Below are 19544 nucleotides of genomic sequence, written 5' to 3'. Positions count from 1 at the left end.
AAATGCTAGACACTCGCCTGTGAATATCTAGGGCTTTTATTGTGAAAGGTAAGAGCGAATGGAGTGCATCTGCTCTACGCTGAGTTTCTCAAGATTGAAAGGAGTAATAAAGTTTGCCGTTTTACAGCCCCTTCAGGGAAGGGAGGTACGGAAGAGCAGGACCGAGCTGGGCAGACTGGTCAGACTCTGCTGCAGTAAAACGAGAGGTTTTCTAAAGGGACCACCTTTGTCCACAGAGGACACCATAATCAAAACATAATGAAAGTTCCTCGAAGTAGCTTTAAGTCAAAATAAAAGTAGAAATAGCACGCTGTAGAATGGCCCCTTCCAGATATTATTATATATTTTACATCATTGTATTACTATTATATATGCATCAATGTCTGAATGATGTAATTGGTCAAAGTAGAGATAATAAAAGATGATATACTGTTGCGTAGTAACAACAAAAAAACAGGACTTTTACTCAGGGGACCAGGGTTCGTGTCCTGTGTGAAACCAAAAGTGATTGATGTGAACTGACGACGTCATCGGACGCTACGCCACTGAGTCCCATGATGTTACGTCTGTAGCTTATGTTATGTTACAATTAGACTTATTCTACGCCAAACCAAGATGTTTTTTCAAATCCATATTAAGTAGTCTTGTTGCCATGGTTTCACAGCATTAACCAAGCGCCCAAGTGCTAAAACGTGAAGAAGTAGGCTTGAGAACGTGTTGGGCTGGCGGTGGTGGACTTTCTAGGAGATGGTAAACTTAAATAAACTCTCTCCGGTTGGCCTCGACACATCTGTCTAGACATGACACACATTGTCTGGGAAACAAACAGGTCCATCAGGTTGTTCACATGGAACCCTTTCAACCACCATAACGCGGTGATCCTGTCTGTGGCCATCTTCATTTTGGCACCTGTAGCAGTCCAGCCTCAATCCATTATCACAAGGCGCTAATCCACTGGATCCTGTTAACCACACACACGCATTAGTAAAACCCTCCCCCCACCCCCCTTTCCGAGTTAATTAGATTGCAGTCTGTTCAGAGGAGAGAGTTTTCGGGAGCCATCCGGGGCTCCAGTAAGCGCCTGTTGTGGTGCTGCAATGTTAATAGTCCTGGATTAGTGAGACAATGGAGCTGGTGCTGGGATCAAGCTGTGAGGAGGCAGGGTTCACAGATGGGATCAACATAGCTGCTGCCGGGCTGCACACACACACACACACACACACACACACACACACAGACAAGGGAGTCAACGCAGGTGTGCCAAAATCTACAAAAGTACACACTGCTGTTTTGCACATTTGCTCCACCGTTAAGAATCACATTATCACATCGCAGAGTCTCAGATCAACACATTCCATCCTCAAGTCTGAACACACACACACACAAATTACCTAATCCATGTTTTACAGACATCGTTTCCATTGTCACGTATCGCGTTATCACGTTGCACAATCATAGACGTGCACATTTCCGATTTTATGATCCATAAACCAGATTCCAGTCCTTAAATCTGAGTGTACTGTTCACAGAGGAGAACACAATCTGTCTGTGTGTGTGTTTGACTCACTGCGTGTGAGTCGATGATCTTGGAATGTCCTCTTCCATTGTGCCAGATGCTTTTGATGTCGGCAACATGCTGCAATTCGAAATTATAGGCAGATAAAGAAGGCCCGGAGGGCACACATGGACCAGAGGATAACTTTGAAAAAGCCAAACAGAAAGAGATACCAGCAGATAACTAATGCAGTAAATACCGCAACATGTGAGGAATGTGTGTGTGTGTGTGTGTGTGTGATTGTAGAAGGAGAAAACACCAGCAAAGATGAGGCATGGGAGATGACAGATGGTGCGAAAGGTTACATATTGAGATATTAATAACACAGCCTGATCAGAGCGTGTGCCAAGAACCCCCACCTCATCTAATGTACACATCACCCTCCAACGCATTTCTGGTTAATATGTGTCAACCTGGTACAAACCTGATACAGCTCTCCAGAGAATGCTTTGATTGGCACACGTACTTCAGAGGAGGTTGGGGGGGGGGATTAAATGTCACCCTGTCAAGATGTGAAAAGATAATCAAATGTAGACCTGGGTTGAAATGTTTTGACATGTGCTGCCCACGTTGGGTGGGTTAGGATTAGCTCATTACAAAATAGCACAAATGGAGAAGTGGGGGAGAGAATTCTGCTCTTATTCGTGTGATTGGCTGCTCACATGATATTTACTTCCAAACAGCACCCCCCCCCCTCCCCCCCTCCCAAGTGGGCGGGGAAATCAAATAAATCAGCCTAATCTATCAATAAAAAACATGCTGATTTCTTGCTGTGAAGCCTACATGAAAACTGCTTTTGTTCAGTCAATTTCTGCTGTCAGTGGATTGAACTCACCGATCGCTTCAATAGCGCTTACGTCTCCCTGTTATTGTGGATTCCCAGTAAGAGTACGGCCATGCTAGTGGCTCTTTGGCACAACTAAGCTTTCAGCTATTTAACGTCTGCATGCTAGCATGCTCGCAATGACAACTCTAACATACTGTTGTTTAGCAGCTATAATGTTCACCGTATTTACCTTTTAGTTTAGCATGTCAGCATGCTAACACACTGATGCTTAGCAGCTATAATGTTCACCATATTTACCTTTTAGTTTAGCATGTCAGCATGCTAACACACTGATGCTTAGCAGCTATAATGTTCACCATATTTACCATTTTAGTTTAGCATGTCAACTTGCTAACATTTGCTTATTAGCACAAACAGCACAGCTGAAGTTGATGGAGATTAGTTGTGCAGGTATTTTGTCATAAACCAAAAGTATTGGAAAACATGTTGACCTGTGGTGCCAGATAAAAAGTCAGGGGATGACCAAAGGTTTTAACATTCATCCTCTGGAGACATGAATGTTACTTTTACTCAAAACCACAAATTTCAACCTGCTGGTGGCGCTAGAGGGAAAGTCAGTCAGCAGCAATCATCCTCTAAGGACCATGAATGTCTCTACAAAATATTCTGGCAATTCATTTAATTGTTGCTGATATATTTCTGGACCAATACACATAGTGCCGTGCCGCTAGTGTGGCTAAAAACACAAACATGTTCATGTTTTATAAGGAACTATACAGCTTGTTTGTACAGGCTCGCATAGCTTTGTCTTTACAGTGAGCCACAAACTGTCACTGGGTGAAATGTGTGTTAATCAGTGACTTGATCAGAAAACTTAGTCAGCGGTGATATGAGTTTCTTTATTGCTCTCTTGTGTGACTGTTCTGGCTCTTGGCTACATGGGAGCTGAGCAAACACAGAGGTGTGGTAAACGCAATGTCTCCTAGAATTTCCTGTTCTGAGAAAGCACTCTAACGTTGAAGTGTGTTTTTATTGGAGATGATGGCGTAACCACACTTGTGTGTTGATATGTTAGAGGACAAAAGGCAAGAAATGGTCACACTGGCAGAACACCAGCAATAGTTATATAAAGTTAATTATAATACAGGTAGTACATTTGGTAAGACTTTAGACTGCAGCCCGCATGTTCTACAGTGTGTATTTTAGGAGGGGCTTAGACAGTAAAAAATAGACTGAGAATAGAATAGAGAATAGAGTATTTTTGAAGTACAAATTTGAGGTACTCTACTTGAGAATTTAGTTTTTTCACACGACTTCATCCTTCCCAATTCAGAAGAAAACATTGTATGTTTCACTCCACTACAATTATTTGACAGCTTCTGTTGTTTTGGTCGCCAAAAATGTCTTATTCAGCATTCGGTCGTACTTAGCTCCACCCTCTTGTGTCACTTCTGGTTGCAAAAAGCGAAGATGGCAACGGCTCAAAAGCAAATATGGCGACGGCCAAAAAGCGAGGATGGAGATGGTCAAAATCCAAAATGGCGACGGCCAAAATGCCAAACTCAAGGCTTAAAAAGCAGCAGTCCACAAACCAACGGGTGACGTCACAGTGGTACTTCCACTTCCCCATGATTTTATCATCATTCAAAAAACATAAACATAGCTGTTTTACAGCTGCAGCTGTTTGGGTACACCATGCTTCCCAAGCAACAATACTGTATGCTACATTATCTATTATGAGCACTCAGTATAAACCTTTCAAAATGTAATTTCCCAAAGCAGTTTGTGAGCATATTATATATATATTTCGTACCCTGCATCTATTCAATAAGTAATGACCGTGTAATATATTCATGTCCCTCTTGAAGTCCACCTCATCAGCAAACCTCTTGGCTTCGCTCCTTGTACCACAGTATTTGTCTTCGCTTCAAATACGACTCCTTACCACCAATGCATCTTTTTCCACCTTGTCCGGTCCTGTCACATCGGCTTCTACCTAACAAAGCATGAATTCACCAAGGACGACTTAGAATAGCAGATAGAGAGACTTTACATAACATAAAAAAAAGATTTTATTTGAAGCTTTAAAAGTCATTTACAGCCTCAAGGTCAAACGTCACTCATGCTTGATCCTCTTGCATTTGAACATTTTAAGACGCAGCTAGCTCTCTATAAATCCAGCGGGACCTTTTTAACCACTCCACTTTTTCATGCTGCATTTCCTCAACGACATGCATAAGCCCTCATGGTAGATTCCACCACGGGCTGTTACGCAACCGTTAGTCAGCCCAGCCTGATTATTATCCCGTCATTTTGTTTTTTCACACGGACACCACTGACGGGTTTAAAAACCCCTGAGGATGTTTCGCTACCGGTGGTGGTTTCACCAACACGGCCGGTGGACAATGGAGGAGGTGGTAAACAGGAGGTTGAGAAGGAGAGGAAAGAAGAGAAAGGCCAGATGGGACTGAGGCAAAGGCTTCGATGAGCCATCTACTGTTGAAACCATTCGGATGGGGGGAGGGGGGGAAGACAACACATCAGCGCGATGATTCGCATCAAGTCTACATCTTTAAAAAGTAATTTCACCAAGAGGGTGCTGAGGAATCGCTCATGATTTTCCCCTTGCTTGTGTGTCTCTGTGTAAGCGCCCATCCCCCTTTAGTCCCTGCAGCGAGAGCAGGCAGGCTGGTGAAGTTGGGGGCAGGGCGACTCTCTTTCTTTCAGCCTCCAGAGCCTGCTGACAGCTGCTCGGGGAGGCCCCGGGCCCGCTGCTTACCGCCGGGCAGAACCACAGCCACATCCTGGAGGATTCAGCGAGGGATTCGTGCAATACGCGCTCGCAGGGCCCGGCCGCAAGCTGGAGCGACCTGAAATAAAAGCGGCCTTGACAAAGACTTGGGGCCTGGTGTTTACTCAATCTGTCCACTTGTGTTAATATTTGAGGAATCCCTCGTGGTGGCTGCGCTGGCTGGGAGAGGGACAGGACACACAAATGTGCCGTTTAAAGTCCATCATGACCGGCGGCTACTTCCTGTCGGGGGGCCCCCAAGCTGTAATTACCCGGGGTCACACGGCCTGACCTGCAGGCTGTCATGTCAAAAGTGTTAACCGCGCCCAAATCCTTGAGAAATGTATCTAGTCTCTTCCTGGAATTGCGTGGGGCGAGTTTGGGAGAGGCCACATGTTTGGCAATGATAAGAGAAGAGAAAAACGGAAAATGAGTAATGAGTAATGTGGCTGTTGTTAACGAACACCTTATTGGTGAAATACCCTGAATCAGAGTTATTATGGCGAGCACAGAGCCGTACGGACATTTTACACACGTTTCAAGACTTCTTTTCACTTTCAAGCTAACATATTTAAATTAATGAAAGACAAATGGCACATGTTTAAAGTGTTTACTATTCTTATTACATCGTAAAGGCAGAGATCAAGAGCGGCAGCTATAGCTGCTACCGGATGTAAATGAGACACTGAAGTGTTCAAACGCCAAATGATTAACTCGGATCAATAAAACGACGCCTGGCCAGCTAACTTAGGCTGTCAATACAGATGACAGGAGTGAGAAATGTCTCTGAGGCATCGAGGACAAAGGAGGAGACAACCCTCTCATGCACGGCTCTGGACACGCGCCAAGGCCTCGCTTTTGAAGCCACCATGCCGTTTGCCCGAGCGTCTCCGGGGTGGAACGCGTCAAATAAAGAAAAACACGTCGGACTGGATGGTGCTCATTTTCCACATGACTGTAAAGCTTAGAGGAGCACATTTCCACACACTAAGAGCAAAGGCATCCTCGGTGGTATTCAGGTGGAAGCCACATCCATGTGTGTGTGTTTGTAATACGGGTTTCTATGAGTTCAAGTAAAGAGTATATTGTGCAAAATGATTATTTATGTATGTTGTCTTACCACGAGTACTTAGTATATTCTTACGATGACTAACTTGGATGATTTTTCTTCCCTTTCCAGGCCGAATTGGACTTGCGCACATCCAGTTACTCTGTAACTTTGCTGACCTCCAGTTCAACCAGTCTGCTTCGCTACACCTCCTTGAGCAAACCCGGAGGACGGTTCTATTAACATTCACATCGTGTTACTCCGAAACACGGGACCACCCAAAGTGCCTAATCCGGGGTACACAGCAGACATGTCGTCTGAACAACGTCAAAGCAGGTTTTGCTTTCTTAGCCTTGGCTCTCTTCCTGCGAGCATCCCCTCACACAGACAGGCCAGGCTTCCTCAACAGTTAATTACGGCCACAGCTTGCATGGAGGCATATCATTAGCAGTAATTGCACACGGCATCCCATTGCCATGTGCCTCCCTTTTTTTTATTTTTTTTTATCCTGTCCCAGATTTACGCTGCACTGATCCATGAAGGAGCAGCGCACCCCTCCGCATGCTCAGAATGGTAACGTGGTTGATGGAGGGGAAGGAGCGACGCAATTCCGGGCCTTCTGTGCGCGAGCATGTGCTCAGATCTACCTACGCAAGTCTGGGACTGGGGTTTCAGAGAGGGATGGGGAAAGAAAACAAAAGAAAAAGTGTGTATAGACGGCACAGTCAGCTGCAGGAAATACAGGGATTACCGAGAGGCAGAGCGTGTTTGTTGTGTAAGCACGTGAAAAAGGTGTACGTGTTTTCGTATCAACAGTGGGGACCGGGTGTGGAACTGGTCGGTACACGTTGAACCATAAACTGTACGTTTTCAAATCCAAATGCATTTAGCCTGTTTCATCTCTGCAGCCTATGCAGATGGCAGAGAGATCAGCTTGTGAAAGGGCTGCTGCAGTACGCCATCACACACTACCTGTATGGAGAAGCAACATCTAGCGGGTCGAGCACCACAGAGGGTTCTCTATGGCGGCCCTGGGAGCTCCATGCGCCTATTCCTGCGTAGGATGTAGTAAAAAAAAAAAATATATATATATATATATATCTACACCGCGAAGAAATAAAATAGGAGCAAATTTAGAAACACAAGCTTGTGTTAGCAATGAATATCAACATTGTTTATGAATAAAAGGTCTTAGAATCACAGATAATGTTAGGATATGAACGCCAACATGCCCATTGTGAATAAATCTGAGCAGACATTTTCTCCCTTCATGGTCGAGGGGAAGCCACAGTGGGAGGCGGCGTTGGCTCCACCTCAGTAAAAGCTGCCCCCCCAGCATGATAAATCTCCCTCCGCTGCGGTCACTATTGGCCTGCCTGCTCGGTTCAGAAATATGCGGTGTGCCTATCCCCATCCCCCCCCCCCCCCCAACCACCGGGCCTCACCTGCCTGCTCAGTGTGGTGGATCGACACGCAGCAACGGCCAAAGAGCAAAACATGGACTCGAATGGCGAGGACTCGCCTGCAGTAGAAAAAAAAATCAACACAGCTGTAATAAACACAGAGACAGATGGGTTTATCTAAACTGTAAATCAGGGTTCTGTTTGCACTGGGAAGACACTGACCTTTAATACGTGAACACCAGACAGTCGTGTTGCATAATCTGAATGCTGTCTCAAGCCGTCATTGATCACCAACAATCCTATCAACGGTTTGCAGTTCGACAATATTAAAATCATAGTCAGTGTTTGTTTTTTCTAAAGCAAACTGTATTAAAATGGTGTTTCATATTATTCATAACTGTCCACAGTACAGCCTCACTGATAGCTTCACGTTAGCTCATTCTGAGCTTGAGCAGCTCCTCGCTAAAAACACGGGCAGCGGACATGTGGAGGTATACTGTAAACCCAACAGGAAGTCAGCCATTTTTAATTGAATTTGCTGTTTTAGGGCTTTTATTTTTGCCATTTTCCAGGCACTGCACTTTAACAAACAAAGATTTCACCTGATCGACATCAAATATGGTCGGTACAATCCTAAGACCTTTGCGACGATGCTGAATTGCAAAGCTTTTGCAGTTTTTGGTGGAACTATTTATGCTGTGGTAGCAAAAAAAAAAGAAAAAAAGCTTTTTTCCTCCATGAAACAGGAAGTTGCTGTCCAGGGCCAGCTGCCCCGCTTGAGGCAAGTCTGTCAATGTGCTAGTATTGAACTCTTCACACTAGTAGCTATTTTAGTAGCACTGGCCTTTAACACCCAAACTGGTCTAGTTCTAGTATTTGTGTAATTTCACACACTTTTTTTTTTTGTTCTCTTCCTGTTGAATCAGCACATTTGCTTTGGGGCAGCTTTGGTCCGAAGGGGAAACAGAGTGCAGTTATGAAACGTCTGACAGTTGGCACAGTCAGGTCAGTGGTGTGAAATGAGAGCAGGCGAGGAGACCTACAGCTGAGCCTCTAAGGCAAAATGATCTGATCCGGAGATGGCCGGGGGAAGGTCACCTCACCTTGACCGGCCTGTCCACTGAGCCGCACACACTGGTTATGCAACAGGCACACTTAACCGCTGCTACTTATCACACAGAGGCTACAAATCAACACGGCATGGCCGCATCCAACAAATTGGATGTTTTTGTGAGGCTGTGTGTCAATAACCGCGCTAGATTTAGCTCCATTTCTCGTATTTAAATGTTTTTACTTTTTGGCCTTTATTGGATAGACAGATATAGGAAAGAGGGGGAGAGAGAGAAGGGACGACATGTAGATCTGAATGTGTGATTCAATGCATTCCTAGGGTTTAAATTGCTTTTACATGGTTCCCTACATCAAATAAAAACAAGGACGCAGAAGAAGCAGCACCATTCTTAGCAGTACGTACTCCCAAAGTCCCAATTTGTTAACCTGAACCTGAGCATAATGTAACAGCGCGACAGTGATCATGTGACCAAAGAGAAATCCGAGGACCAGTGGTTGAGTTGCAACCCGAAACATATCCAGGGACCACGACTGCGCATCGCTTGAGGCTCGAAAAGATTAAAGCAATAGTTCAACATTTATGGAGATACTTCGATGAGATGATCGATACCACTCTCACACCTGTCCAATAAGACAGTGGTATCGATCTTCTCATCTAACCAAGAGTCGTTAATGAGGCTCCTAGGATATTACTAGATAAAAGTAAAACATTCCTCAATCGCCTTTTAAATACATATCTGGTGGTGACATGAAAAATCTGTTTATACCGTATTAAAAGGACCCTTTACATCAATTTTGTGTATTACTTCCTGGAAAGTTGGGCGATTTGTGAGAGACGGATATATTAAAGAATCGTCAAAAGTGAAGCAACGGAGGCTGAGAAATCCGGACTTTTAGTGCCTAGTATGGGGCAAAATCCCCAAACACTGGATCCTACATTTCCCATAATGCAACTGGAATCTTTCATTGGACCACTCCTAGGTTTATGCTCACTTCTTTGAAACTCTACACCAAAAGTTTTACACCTAAATAACCCTGATGACATCGCTATGACATCATCGAGGGAATTTTTTCTTATATTGGAACGCCCCCTCCAGAATCACCCAAGACATTAAACAACCGTTTTAACATGAGTAAACTGGTGAAATGCGACAAAGAGATCTTCAGCAATTCAATCATTAAAAGCAACAATCCAGATATGGGCACCAACGACCCGAGCTACCACAGTGAACCGTTCACCAACTCTTCTGATCGGCCATGACAGAAAGGGAGCCATCCACAACAGCGCAGGTATTGCTTTATATTTTATTTTATGTACAGTACATGTAAAAAAAGAAAACAACAAAAAAAAAAGTAGGCAATAACATTGACCAACGTGGGCAACAGTAGACAGCCATGTTGCTCATACACCGGGGAAATCCTGACGGGCGTTTCCGCGCTCAGGCATACATACAAACATCGAGGCTCTCCTACTCCTCGTGGCGTAAAGGCTGCCTGGAAACTAGCCGGGCTCGACAGCAAAGAGTCGGAAACCGCAGATTATCGAAACGGGAGGAGTGCGTTACCTGCCTGCCCCCCCCCCCCAACAAACACACTTCTCTCATTGACAATCAATGGGCTAGTTTCCAGCCTCAATTGGAACAAAGTGCTCCCAGACAGGCGGAAGGGAGACGGGCTGGTCGGCCGAGCTTAAATGCGCGCGATCGTCGGTTTGTTTTGTTTTTTTAATAGAGACCGGGGCTGTGCTCAATGCCCACCCCCCCCCTCCAAATCCAACAGTGCTGCTTTCAACACAAAAGGTCACTAAAGGTCAGTCTGCTTTTGCCAGATGACTCGATAACTGCAGCCTCCGACCAGTAGCGAGCTTTTCTTCAGCAACACTCAGCAAGTTGAATTCACAGTATTCTTACAGCATGTTATTGATTTATTTTTTTCTCCCAACGTCACTCATAAAGCTTTAACTGATAATGCATAGGGGGCACATTTGTTCACCCATGTTTCTCCAGTGGAAATGTTCAACGTAGATTTTTGTAGTGTGTGTGTGTGTATGGCAGATAAACAGAGAGAGAAACGCACCCCTAGTCGAATGCGAGAATACAGTGTACACAACCATCCGTGTCTGGTGTCCCCAAATTCTTACAATAAAATAAAATGTCAAAAAAAAAAAAAAAGATTTCCTTTTTTTTTTGTATCTCCAAGGCCATGGATAGTCGACCACAAAGACTTCTGAGCTCCCCTGCTGCCTATCAAGGCCGTCATCTCGCAATATTGTCTAAGACAGTGAGCTTACAGCAGGCCACAAAAGGTACAGATAAAGTGCTTTTTTTTTTTTCTTCTTAAACGTGAAGCTTTAAATAATTAAAGTGAAAAAAAGAAGAAAAATGGTTCTCAGGGAAAAAAATAAAGAGATGGAGAGGGGAAGTTTGCGGACGTGAAGTCAAAAAATGAAAATGGAAGAGAGACGCAACATGATTGTGGAGAGGAATAGAGTTCAGTATAAATACATCCACAGATCCAACTAATGTCGCCGAAGGCTACGAGGATGGAACGCTGATCGCTAAGGGGAGCTGGAACAGTCACTACTGTCTCTGGATGGAGCCGTTCACATTCTCAGAAGTAAGAGGATTCGGGGTAAGACTTTTTAAACCGCGGTCAAACGGGGGGGGGTTCCTTTGAAGATGCCACCTGCTTCCTCTGGCCGGACGAGGGCCTGGACTTCGCACCAGCAGCGAGGACCGTGGTGATGACAGCAGCAGACTGGGAGGATTTGCGAGTGTCGGTAGTAGAAGGGTGGATCATAATAAAACTTTACAGATAATAAATACATTTTGGGTCCTTGTAGTGTCGTTATTCGGCTCTATTGAAATATGATTAAATCTAGAAAAACAACAAACAAAAGGAATAGTTCAGTTCATAGTAGACCATGAGATGCTTGGCCGTTTTTTTTCTTCTTCTATTTTGCTCCCTTATCCAGTCTTAACAACGTTCCACCTTGGCGGCCATTTTTCAACCAGCCTTGTGAAAACAACAAAAAAAAAGAAATAGTAGCCGTGGCAACCGCACGTACTCCCTCCTGGGTCTTGATGATACAGTCTGAGAATTCAGGGAAAAAAAACCCCAGAAACCTTGGAGACCTCTCTTCGGTCCTCAGCCTCTACAAGAGAAAGATAGAGAGGAAAAAGTAAATGAGACAATGAGCAAACAAGGCAGGTCATACATCATGCAGGGGAACTCTTAACACCGTGTACAAGGCCCAGCGCCGGGAGAGATGGTTCATTTTTTAACGCGTCACGTGAAGTCATCCGGTGCAGAACCGTCGAAAGATTTCGGAGCCAAGACGGAGCAAAGAAAAACACACCTCCTGTGTGAGCTCTGGAGAAAAAAAAAGCGCCAAATAAAGGCTCGTCTGAACCCTTCGCTGTGTATATTCTCAACTCCTCTTGGCTACTGAGCTCATAACAGAGTAAACACAAGGGTTGAGAGCAGCCCCGTCTGTCTCTTATATCACTCAAAAGGCAATATTTAACCTTAGAGTGTGTGTTGAGGACCTGCTGCTTGGCTACACGGGGAAAAAATGCCCTAGGAAACCAGGGGGACAAGCTCGGCAAAGCCACGGTGTGACAGTGTGCCGTTGAGACATAACGGAAAGCCTATTTTTATGCACTTGCAGTGCCTAATACCTTTGAATTACTTTCGTCGGGCTAAAGTGGTGCTGTCTATTTACAAGCTACTCCAGCTGACAGTAAGCAGCACAGCCTGCGCCCACGTTAAAGCTGGAAAGAGTAACTAAGACACACCCGGCCGCATTACAATCACAGCACAAGCCTCGTCTCTCCTCTTTGTGGACCTAAAATGAAGTTGTTAAATTTGACTCATGTAGCAGCTGGGCAAATGGCTAGCAAGCTTCCTAATTCTACCACGCTTTCATGACTTCATTCTCAGCTCAGGTATACTTTACTCCACTATATCTTTACGCAACAATAGACTTTACTGTTTTCAAATTACTGTTCATGAAAGCCATTACCCTTTCAATTAGCTTATGCTAATCGTTAGCTATAATCGCTGATGCTAATCACGAGCGCTGATGGGCAGTGGCAGCGCTAACGGTTCCTCTGCCTCACTCCTCGCCACTACTTTGATGGGAGGAGGAGGACAGGAGGAGAGCAGACGGGAGCTCCGGAGAGTAGCTAGCTAGCGAGCTCTGGCAACGGACGAGCTAACAAGCTAACTAGCCGGCCGTCCTCTCCGGAGCTCCTGTCTGCTTTCCTCCCGTCAAAGCAGTCTGCCAGCAGCCTAGGACTCGGCTAATATGGTCCTGTTGGTTAATGTTAACTTTCTCAAGTAACACCTGCGGCCCCGGAGAGTGAGAGACTGTATATAATGAGAGAAACTATTATTTTGTTCGGACGTTATAACATTTTTTTTAAAAAGCCTACAAAACTTGCTAGCCAGCGTTAACGTGCTCACAGCCTCCACCTACGGCGCTCCGCCCACAAAAATACATTACCAAGTTTACTAACAGAAAAGGAGTCTAAAGCAAAATGCTAATTTATAACACAATATGTAGAATTCAAACACTCTGAAAATGTTTGGGCCTGATTCCATCAATGACATTACTAAATACTCATAGGCTTTCAGCTGGGTTTGGTTCCTCTTTGTTGGTTTTGCTGCTTTGAACACAGTAACTCCTTCATGACATAAATGTAGCCGGTGTCGTCTGGCCTGGCACTAAATATTTGTTTAAATAAACAGGTTGGTGCAGAATCATGTTCACTGTGCTCACACCCCCACCCAAAGTTTAGCATGAACATCATTAGCTATTCGCATAAATAAATAATAAAATGATAGGGCTGGGTAATCTGAAATGTATTCACAATTCAAAGCCGTGATAATAACACCTTCACAAACACACTTGTGCACCTCCGTCCTTACAGTGAACATCTTGCTAATTCTATGGACTGAAGATTGGGACTCGTCTGCCAAAGTGAGGTGCATTTTGAATAGATGAGCTTAACACCTTCATGGTGTCTCATTCAATCTGCAGGATATTTTAGGGCATGGAATGACATTAGCATACCGGGGCTCTATGGTGCGAACATTTCCAGAATACGCAACTCTGATTTCTGACACCCGAGCTGGCAAAATACAGATGTGTGAACCTCAGACAGTCTTTTAGCCGGCGTGTTCCTTTTTTACAATAATTACAATAAGGGCAGCTGGTCATATCAGTTGTTGCTTATTAATGTTAATTCTGGCAGGAACTTAATAGAACAACATTAAACTTGTCTATAGTCTGGTTAGAGGGCTCTCTGCAGGCTAGTGATTTTACTCAGCCAAATAAAGATAAGTAAAAATGTCCTATTCTCTGCTGCAATACATTTAGTTGTATTATTCATACTGATGTTTTTGGGGGATAAATTAATTAGACTGCCACTTTAAACTCTTTCTGGCTTCTCTGCCTTGACATTTCCACTAAGTCCAAAGACTAAGTTCCTTTCAAAATTTGCCTGCTAAATCAAAGAAAAGACTCTTTGAAGGAGAGCCCGACTCAAAAAGCGGATTTGAAACGGAGTTTAGATTGCAAAGCCTAAAAATAATTAGCAGTTTGTTTTGTCCTCTATGTGGTTTAAAGTACAACTGAAGTTTCATAACTCTTTACTTATCAGTTAAGTCAGTTTGCCATGTTGCTTAATGATTAAAAAGAGATATGTGATATAGAAAGCCAATGCTTATGTAATAGACATAACACATTGTACTTCCTGTTGCAATTTGTCCTATACATTTAGGTAGTGTTCTTTGAGTTAGCCTGGACATTGTTGTTGTTGAAGTATTTTCAGGTGCGGTGAAGGGGTCGGCTACAGCCTGTCAGAGGGAGCTAATGAATCAAACATATCAACATCACTTAAATTAGGCCGGTGAGAGATCACTACTGTTGGTTTTGGTCACTTTCCTATTCATTACCCAGCACTATTTTAGGTCTTGGAAAGCAAAGGGACACATTTATCCAAAACAGATGTGATGTGATACAACCACATGTTCTGTCTAACTGCTGTGAACTGACCTACGTGTCACCGTGGGATAGCAGCGACGTAATCTCTGGGCCCATGTGGCCCACGGCCTTGGCTGCCTCCAGTATGGCTCTCCGGTACATCCCTTTCTTCTTGCGGTTGAAGCGGGACCTGAAGAGCTCCCTGAAGGGCGACAGTTTGGCAACGGAGAGCTGGGAGGTGGTCGGTGAGCCGAACCACGCCACCTTCGCCTGGGGCCACTGGGCCTCGCAGCTGGCCGTCTCCTGCTTACGGGTGCCGCTGATGCTGAGGACCCGTGCTGGCCACCAGGGGAAGCCGTGGATCTTCCCCCACACAATGTCGCCCACCGCCACGGCGTGACCCTCCTCTGTCACACACTTCGTCATGCTGCGGGTGTGGAGCCGCACCGTAAGCGGCGGCACCGTCTTGCAGTCTTCCCGTGCCGGTACAGAAGATGAGGTCACGGACAGGTCTTCGCCTGGGGCCAGGTCGCACAGCTCCGGCGAGGTGCCGTCGGAGCTGAAGGACTTGGACTCGTCTAGGCTGTCGCTGCTGCAGACCGACAGGCTAGACGAATCCGCTTTGCGCTTACGGAAATTGATGAGGAGGGTGAGGTCGCTGTGGCCGCGCTCCGCCTCCTCTCCCGAACTCCCCGACCACAACTCCAGAGAGTTTTTACCTTCCCCTGAGTCTTCAGAGTGGGGGAGGCACGGACCGGGCACCCTAGGGCTCTGTCTAGTGGTGCCTCCTACAAGTTCTGCCTCGTACTCGACCACGCTCTCCTCACCCTCCCTCTGAGGGGGTCTCAAGTGGATCTTTGGAGAGGGCAAGTCCTGACCCACGGTTGTAAAAGGCCTGGTTAGTTTGAGTTTGGGAATGGACACGGTGAGGCCGGACCTTGTGGCATCTAAAATGTGCCGTTGCTCCTTGGTGGGATCGGAAGGCGTCTTGCCATTTTCTCCCACGCCGTTCTGCACCAGTTGTTTGGGGCAGAATGGCTTGACTGAACCGTGGACTCTCGCGGGGATCTTCATGACCTCCCCCTTCCCCTGTGGCGTGCTGTAAGAGATCTTTATGACAGGACTGTGGGGGATGACGTCACCTCCGGGGAACTTCTCCCCTTCAGCGTCCCCCCTTTTGTCCTTCCTGAGTCGCTTGCTGTCAAGGCTGTTGCCATTTTCGCGTCTCTTAGCATCCTTGGCTGCGACTACGTCCTCTTTTCTCAACAGTTTGGAGGGGGCATCCTTGTCCTCGCCATCTTCATCGCTCTGTAGTGAATTCTCTTTTCTAGAGGTCTTAGAAGTGTTACTCATGCCATCTTTGCTGTCCTCGTCACTGTTCAGTGTGTTCTTGCACTTTTCACATAGTACCTGCCGCGGCCGCAGGCGGATAGTACTCATGGTCATGCGGCCGGGCTCTCGCGTCCGCCTCTTCTTCCTCTTGATTGGTCGCGGAGGGGGCTGAGGTACCCATTGGCTATAGCTGTGGCGCACCCATAAGGGCGGAGGGAACGGGGCTCCTTCAAAATAAGGAGGGTAAGGAGTCTCTCCAGCTGGCACTGGTGTGGGTAGAGGGCAGGGAAGAGGCGCAGCAGGTGTGCAGCTTTCTGGGATAGTGTTTTCATCCTTTGGTCTGTGCGAAGCCTGGCTGGGAGATTTGGAAACCGGCTCCTCACTCAGAACTTCTGGGACTTCTTGACAAACCGGTGTAGATATCGGGCAGTCCCCGGGTTTTGCTGTGAATTCTGGTAGACAGAATAGCCCAGTCCTAAGATAAAGGAGGAAAAAAAAAAAGAAGCAATGATAAATGAATAACTGCGCGTCTCATTGAGCTTCATTAGATTGCTTCAGTGAAGTTGGTGCAAGCCAACGCAAACATTCTCGTTACACATGACAAACATTTCTCGAATTTTTCAGTGAAGCAATCTCCTCCACAAGAGAGATACTGTGATGCCGTGCTTGCATTTCACTGTGTCAGATAATCTAAGGCCAGTGGGACAGCACAAATCAAATACCTTGCCGTTTCAATTAAGCCAGAAAGAAGAAAATAGAGAGCACCCAGATCTGTTCAAAGCCTTACCTACAAGTGAAAACCTATTCTACCATTTTGATTTGCTTCAGCTGGACACACTGGCACCACTCTCCTTGTCACCTGTATGCTGAAAATTCTTTAGGTGTGGGGGGTTGGGGTCCGCAAGCAGCCAGGCGATTATCTGTCCTGCTGCCTTTAGGCAGCAGAAATGTAGCAATAGTATCACTGACTCTCTTTGAGTGATTTTATGCTTCTTTTTTTTTTTTTCATTCTCTGGGCCCAGCAAACATGTCCAAAGAAGGCCCAACTGCCAAGGAGTCTTTGAGAGGTGGCTGGCAGGCAACAGTAACATGGCTGTGCTGTTTTAGTCAGGAGACAGCAGACAAAGAGACTACAGGATGCCCAGGAACAACCCCCCCCCCCCCTCCCCAACATCTGACTGAACAAAAACAATCCCATGAATCACTCGGGATTCAGAGATGTAGGGGAAGGAGCCAGGAGATTTCAGTTTGTTTTTGCATCCGTGTCTATTCGGGGCCAGATTATTAATTAGTGCACATTTGGGGAGCTTGTGTCCCTCCCCAGGAGGAGGAACTGGCAGGCACCTCCGCGAATTATAGTCTCTCGGCGCGGCTTGTTCCTCTCACCTTTTCCTATGCTGCCCCCCCCCCCCCCCAAAGCAGCCGAACATTGGCCTTCACCGTGATTGACGCGGCACGGAGCACAGGCTGCCTGCGACAGGGAACAGGCCGTGCAAGTGAAGCACAGTACAAGGACGCAGCATATGACCAGCCATGATTCACCGCGCTGTTGCCATCTTACGTTGTGTACAGTGTAACTAGACGCAGAGATCTGCCTGAATGATAGGCCCTAGACCATGACATTAAAAAGAAATAACCTGTGGGAGACAATGACAGGAAACGTGTTGCCATGAGCTGAAAAGGAAGAAGAAGTCAAATTTTTGTCAGTGACAAGGCCTGAAATATAAGCCTATTTTAAGGCCTTTTCCCATTTGGGTGGGTTATTTTCAGGACTGCTTGAGCTCTCACATGAAAAACCATCTAAGCATACTAAGGGGCAAAGCTGGTCCAATTCTGATTCTGCTTGTCTATAAATAGTCCAAAGCCAGTGGCTTTTAAGGTGCACAGCACCAGGGGCAACACCAGGCTTATATACATGTGACACTGACACACACACACACACACACACACACACACACACACCAACCAACAGAGACATAAGCCATGACACTGATTCATGTCATCTTCTTTACTCTTAATGTTTTCTCATTTAAACAACAGTGTTTTCTTGTTAACTGGCAAGATTGGGCCTTTTGTTTTATTGTCAAGCACAGGGTCTAATGTGGTCACTGAATCTCATCAGAACCAGGTTTTAAAAAAAAAAGGCATCACAGTGGAGATCGATCAAATCCCACATGTGTCTTTATTGGCATTTTCCATTGTTTCTGCAGATCAGAAGTGACTGGCTGTGTGAAGAGCCATTTGTCACATCAGCAACTGTGTTTCAGAACATGAAACATCACTCGAGAAAACTAGTACACAATGCAGTGGCATCTGTGTGTATAAACGCATCAAAACATGATTTACAGAGACGTGTTCAGCCATGGCTTTTACTCAATACGTTTTAGCTGCTCTGTATTTGATGAGGCTAACAATAAGCTACATGTGAACCCAGTGACATTAGTTATTGTTTAAGAGAAGTAATTTACAAACCCAGTACACAGGGGCACTATCTTGGCATTTCGTATGTCACCGTAGTAAAATAACGCATTTGACCATCTCCATGTGAGCTAAAATCAAGTCAGTTTGTCATTAGCCGATTAGCTAACAGTTAGCTGGCCTGTCAGCTACAATAACCCAAGAGTCTTTTGTATGGAGGCCCAGTTAGCTAGCAGCTAGCTAGCAGCTAAACAGCTAGCCCAGACTCGTTAGCATCAGAGGTACATTAGCCGTTACCTGAGTTTAGCAAATTAATATCAAAGATAAATGCAGACGGAGAATAGAGGAAATAACACTCACTTTTTGTTGCAATCAAGTAGTATCCCCGTATAACTCCTTTCTCGGTAGGTCAGCGTCACCACCAGTGTATCGTTAACTATTTGATCGATAGTGACAGGCACCCGAGAGCCGGCCCGCAGCTCCTCGGCCACAGCCTCCATGTTTCCCGGCGTCAAGTGTCCGGCTCGGCGGTGCTCGATCCCGGCCAAGGGAGCCACGGTCGCGTCGGCTAAAGATCCGTCTCCCCTTCGATATTGGAGCAGGAGGCTACACCAGGGTATAGAATGACGCCATCACCCCCACCAAGTCAATTACAACAGCACTGCCACCGCTGACATCACGCTCCCTGTGCTGGAGGAGCAGAAATCTCTCTAGACAAGGCCTACCCTCTCTCCGTCTCACTTTGACTTGTTTGATGCCATTCACAAGTGCGGGGATGCCTCCGTTTTCCATAGCAGGAGGCTAATGGCGTTTTGCTCCAAACTTATACCGCCAATATACTGGGAATGTTGTAACATATGGATGCATTTCGTAGTATGTTGTAAGCGTCGTGGAATTAAAGGTGCTATTTGCTAAAATGCCCTGTAGGTCCTTCACTTGGATTCATTTCAAATGTACCCTGCTGCAAATACCCACTATTAATGTCAGCCGTAGTATTTATGTCTAAAAAGCCTAAACGGGCGGGTAGGTTCAAATGTGACAATAAATGATTGCTCAGGTTTATCTTTTTATCCATTTATTTATTCATACCATGTTTTAATGTGTTCCCCTTATATTTCAAGCCTTGTTTAATTAGCATTGTGTGGTGGTA

At 45.6% G+C, this 19544-nt stretch overlaps 1 protein-coding gene across 1 annotated transcript; it reads right to left on the bottom strand.

The window, feature by feature from the left end:
• Nucleotides 1-11614: 11614 nt before the first annotated feature.
• On the bottom strand, nt 11615-18980 carry pwwp2b (PWWP domain containing 2B). Its single transcript, XM_079168673.1, has 3 exons — nt 18755-18980; nt 14717-16451; nt 11615-11809 (listed from the first exon to the last, which is right to left on the bottom strand). The coding sequence occupies exons 1-2, from the start codon at nt 18892-18894 to the stop codon at nt 14717-14719; spliced, it is 1875 nt and encodes a 624-aa protein (XP_079024799.1). The 5' UTR covers nt 18895-18980; the 3' UTR covers nt 11615-11809.
• Nucleotides 18981-19544: the final 564 nt, after the last annotated feature.

The sequence above is a fragment of the Pholis gunnellus genome, assembly GCF_910591455.1.
Source record: "Pholis gunnellus genome assembly, chromosome: 11".
In the NCBI taxonomy this organism is placed as follows: domain Eukaryota; kingdom Metazoa; phylum Chordata; class Actinopteri; order Perciformes; family Pholidae; genus Pholis; species Pholis gunnellus.
The sequence above is the reverse complement of the archived record's forward strand: the minus strand, read 5'-3'. Positions and strand labels throughout refer to the sequence as shown.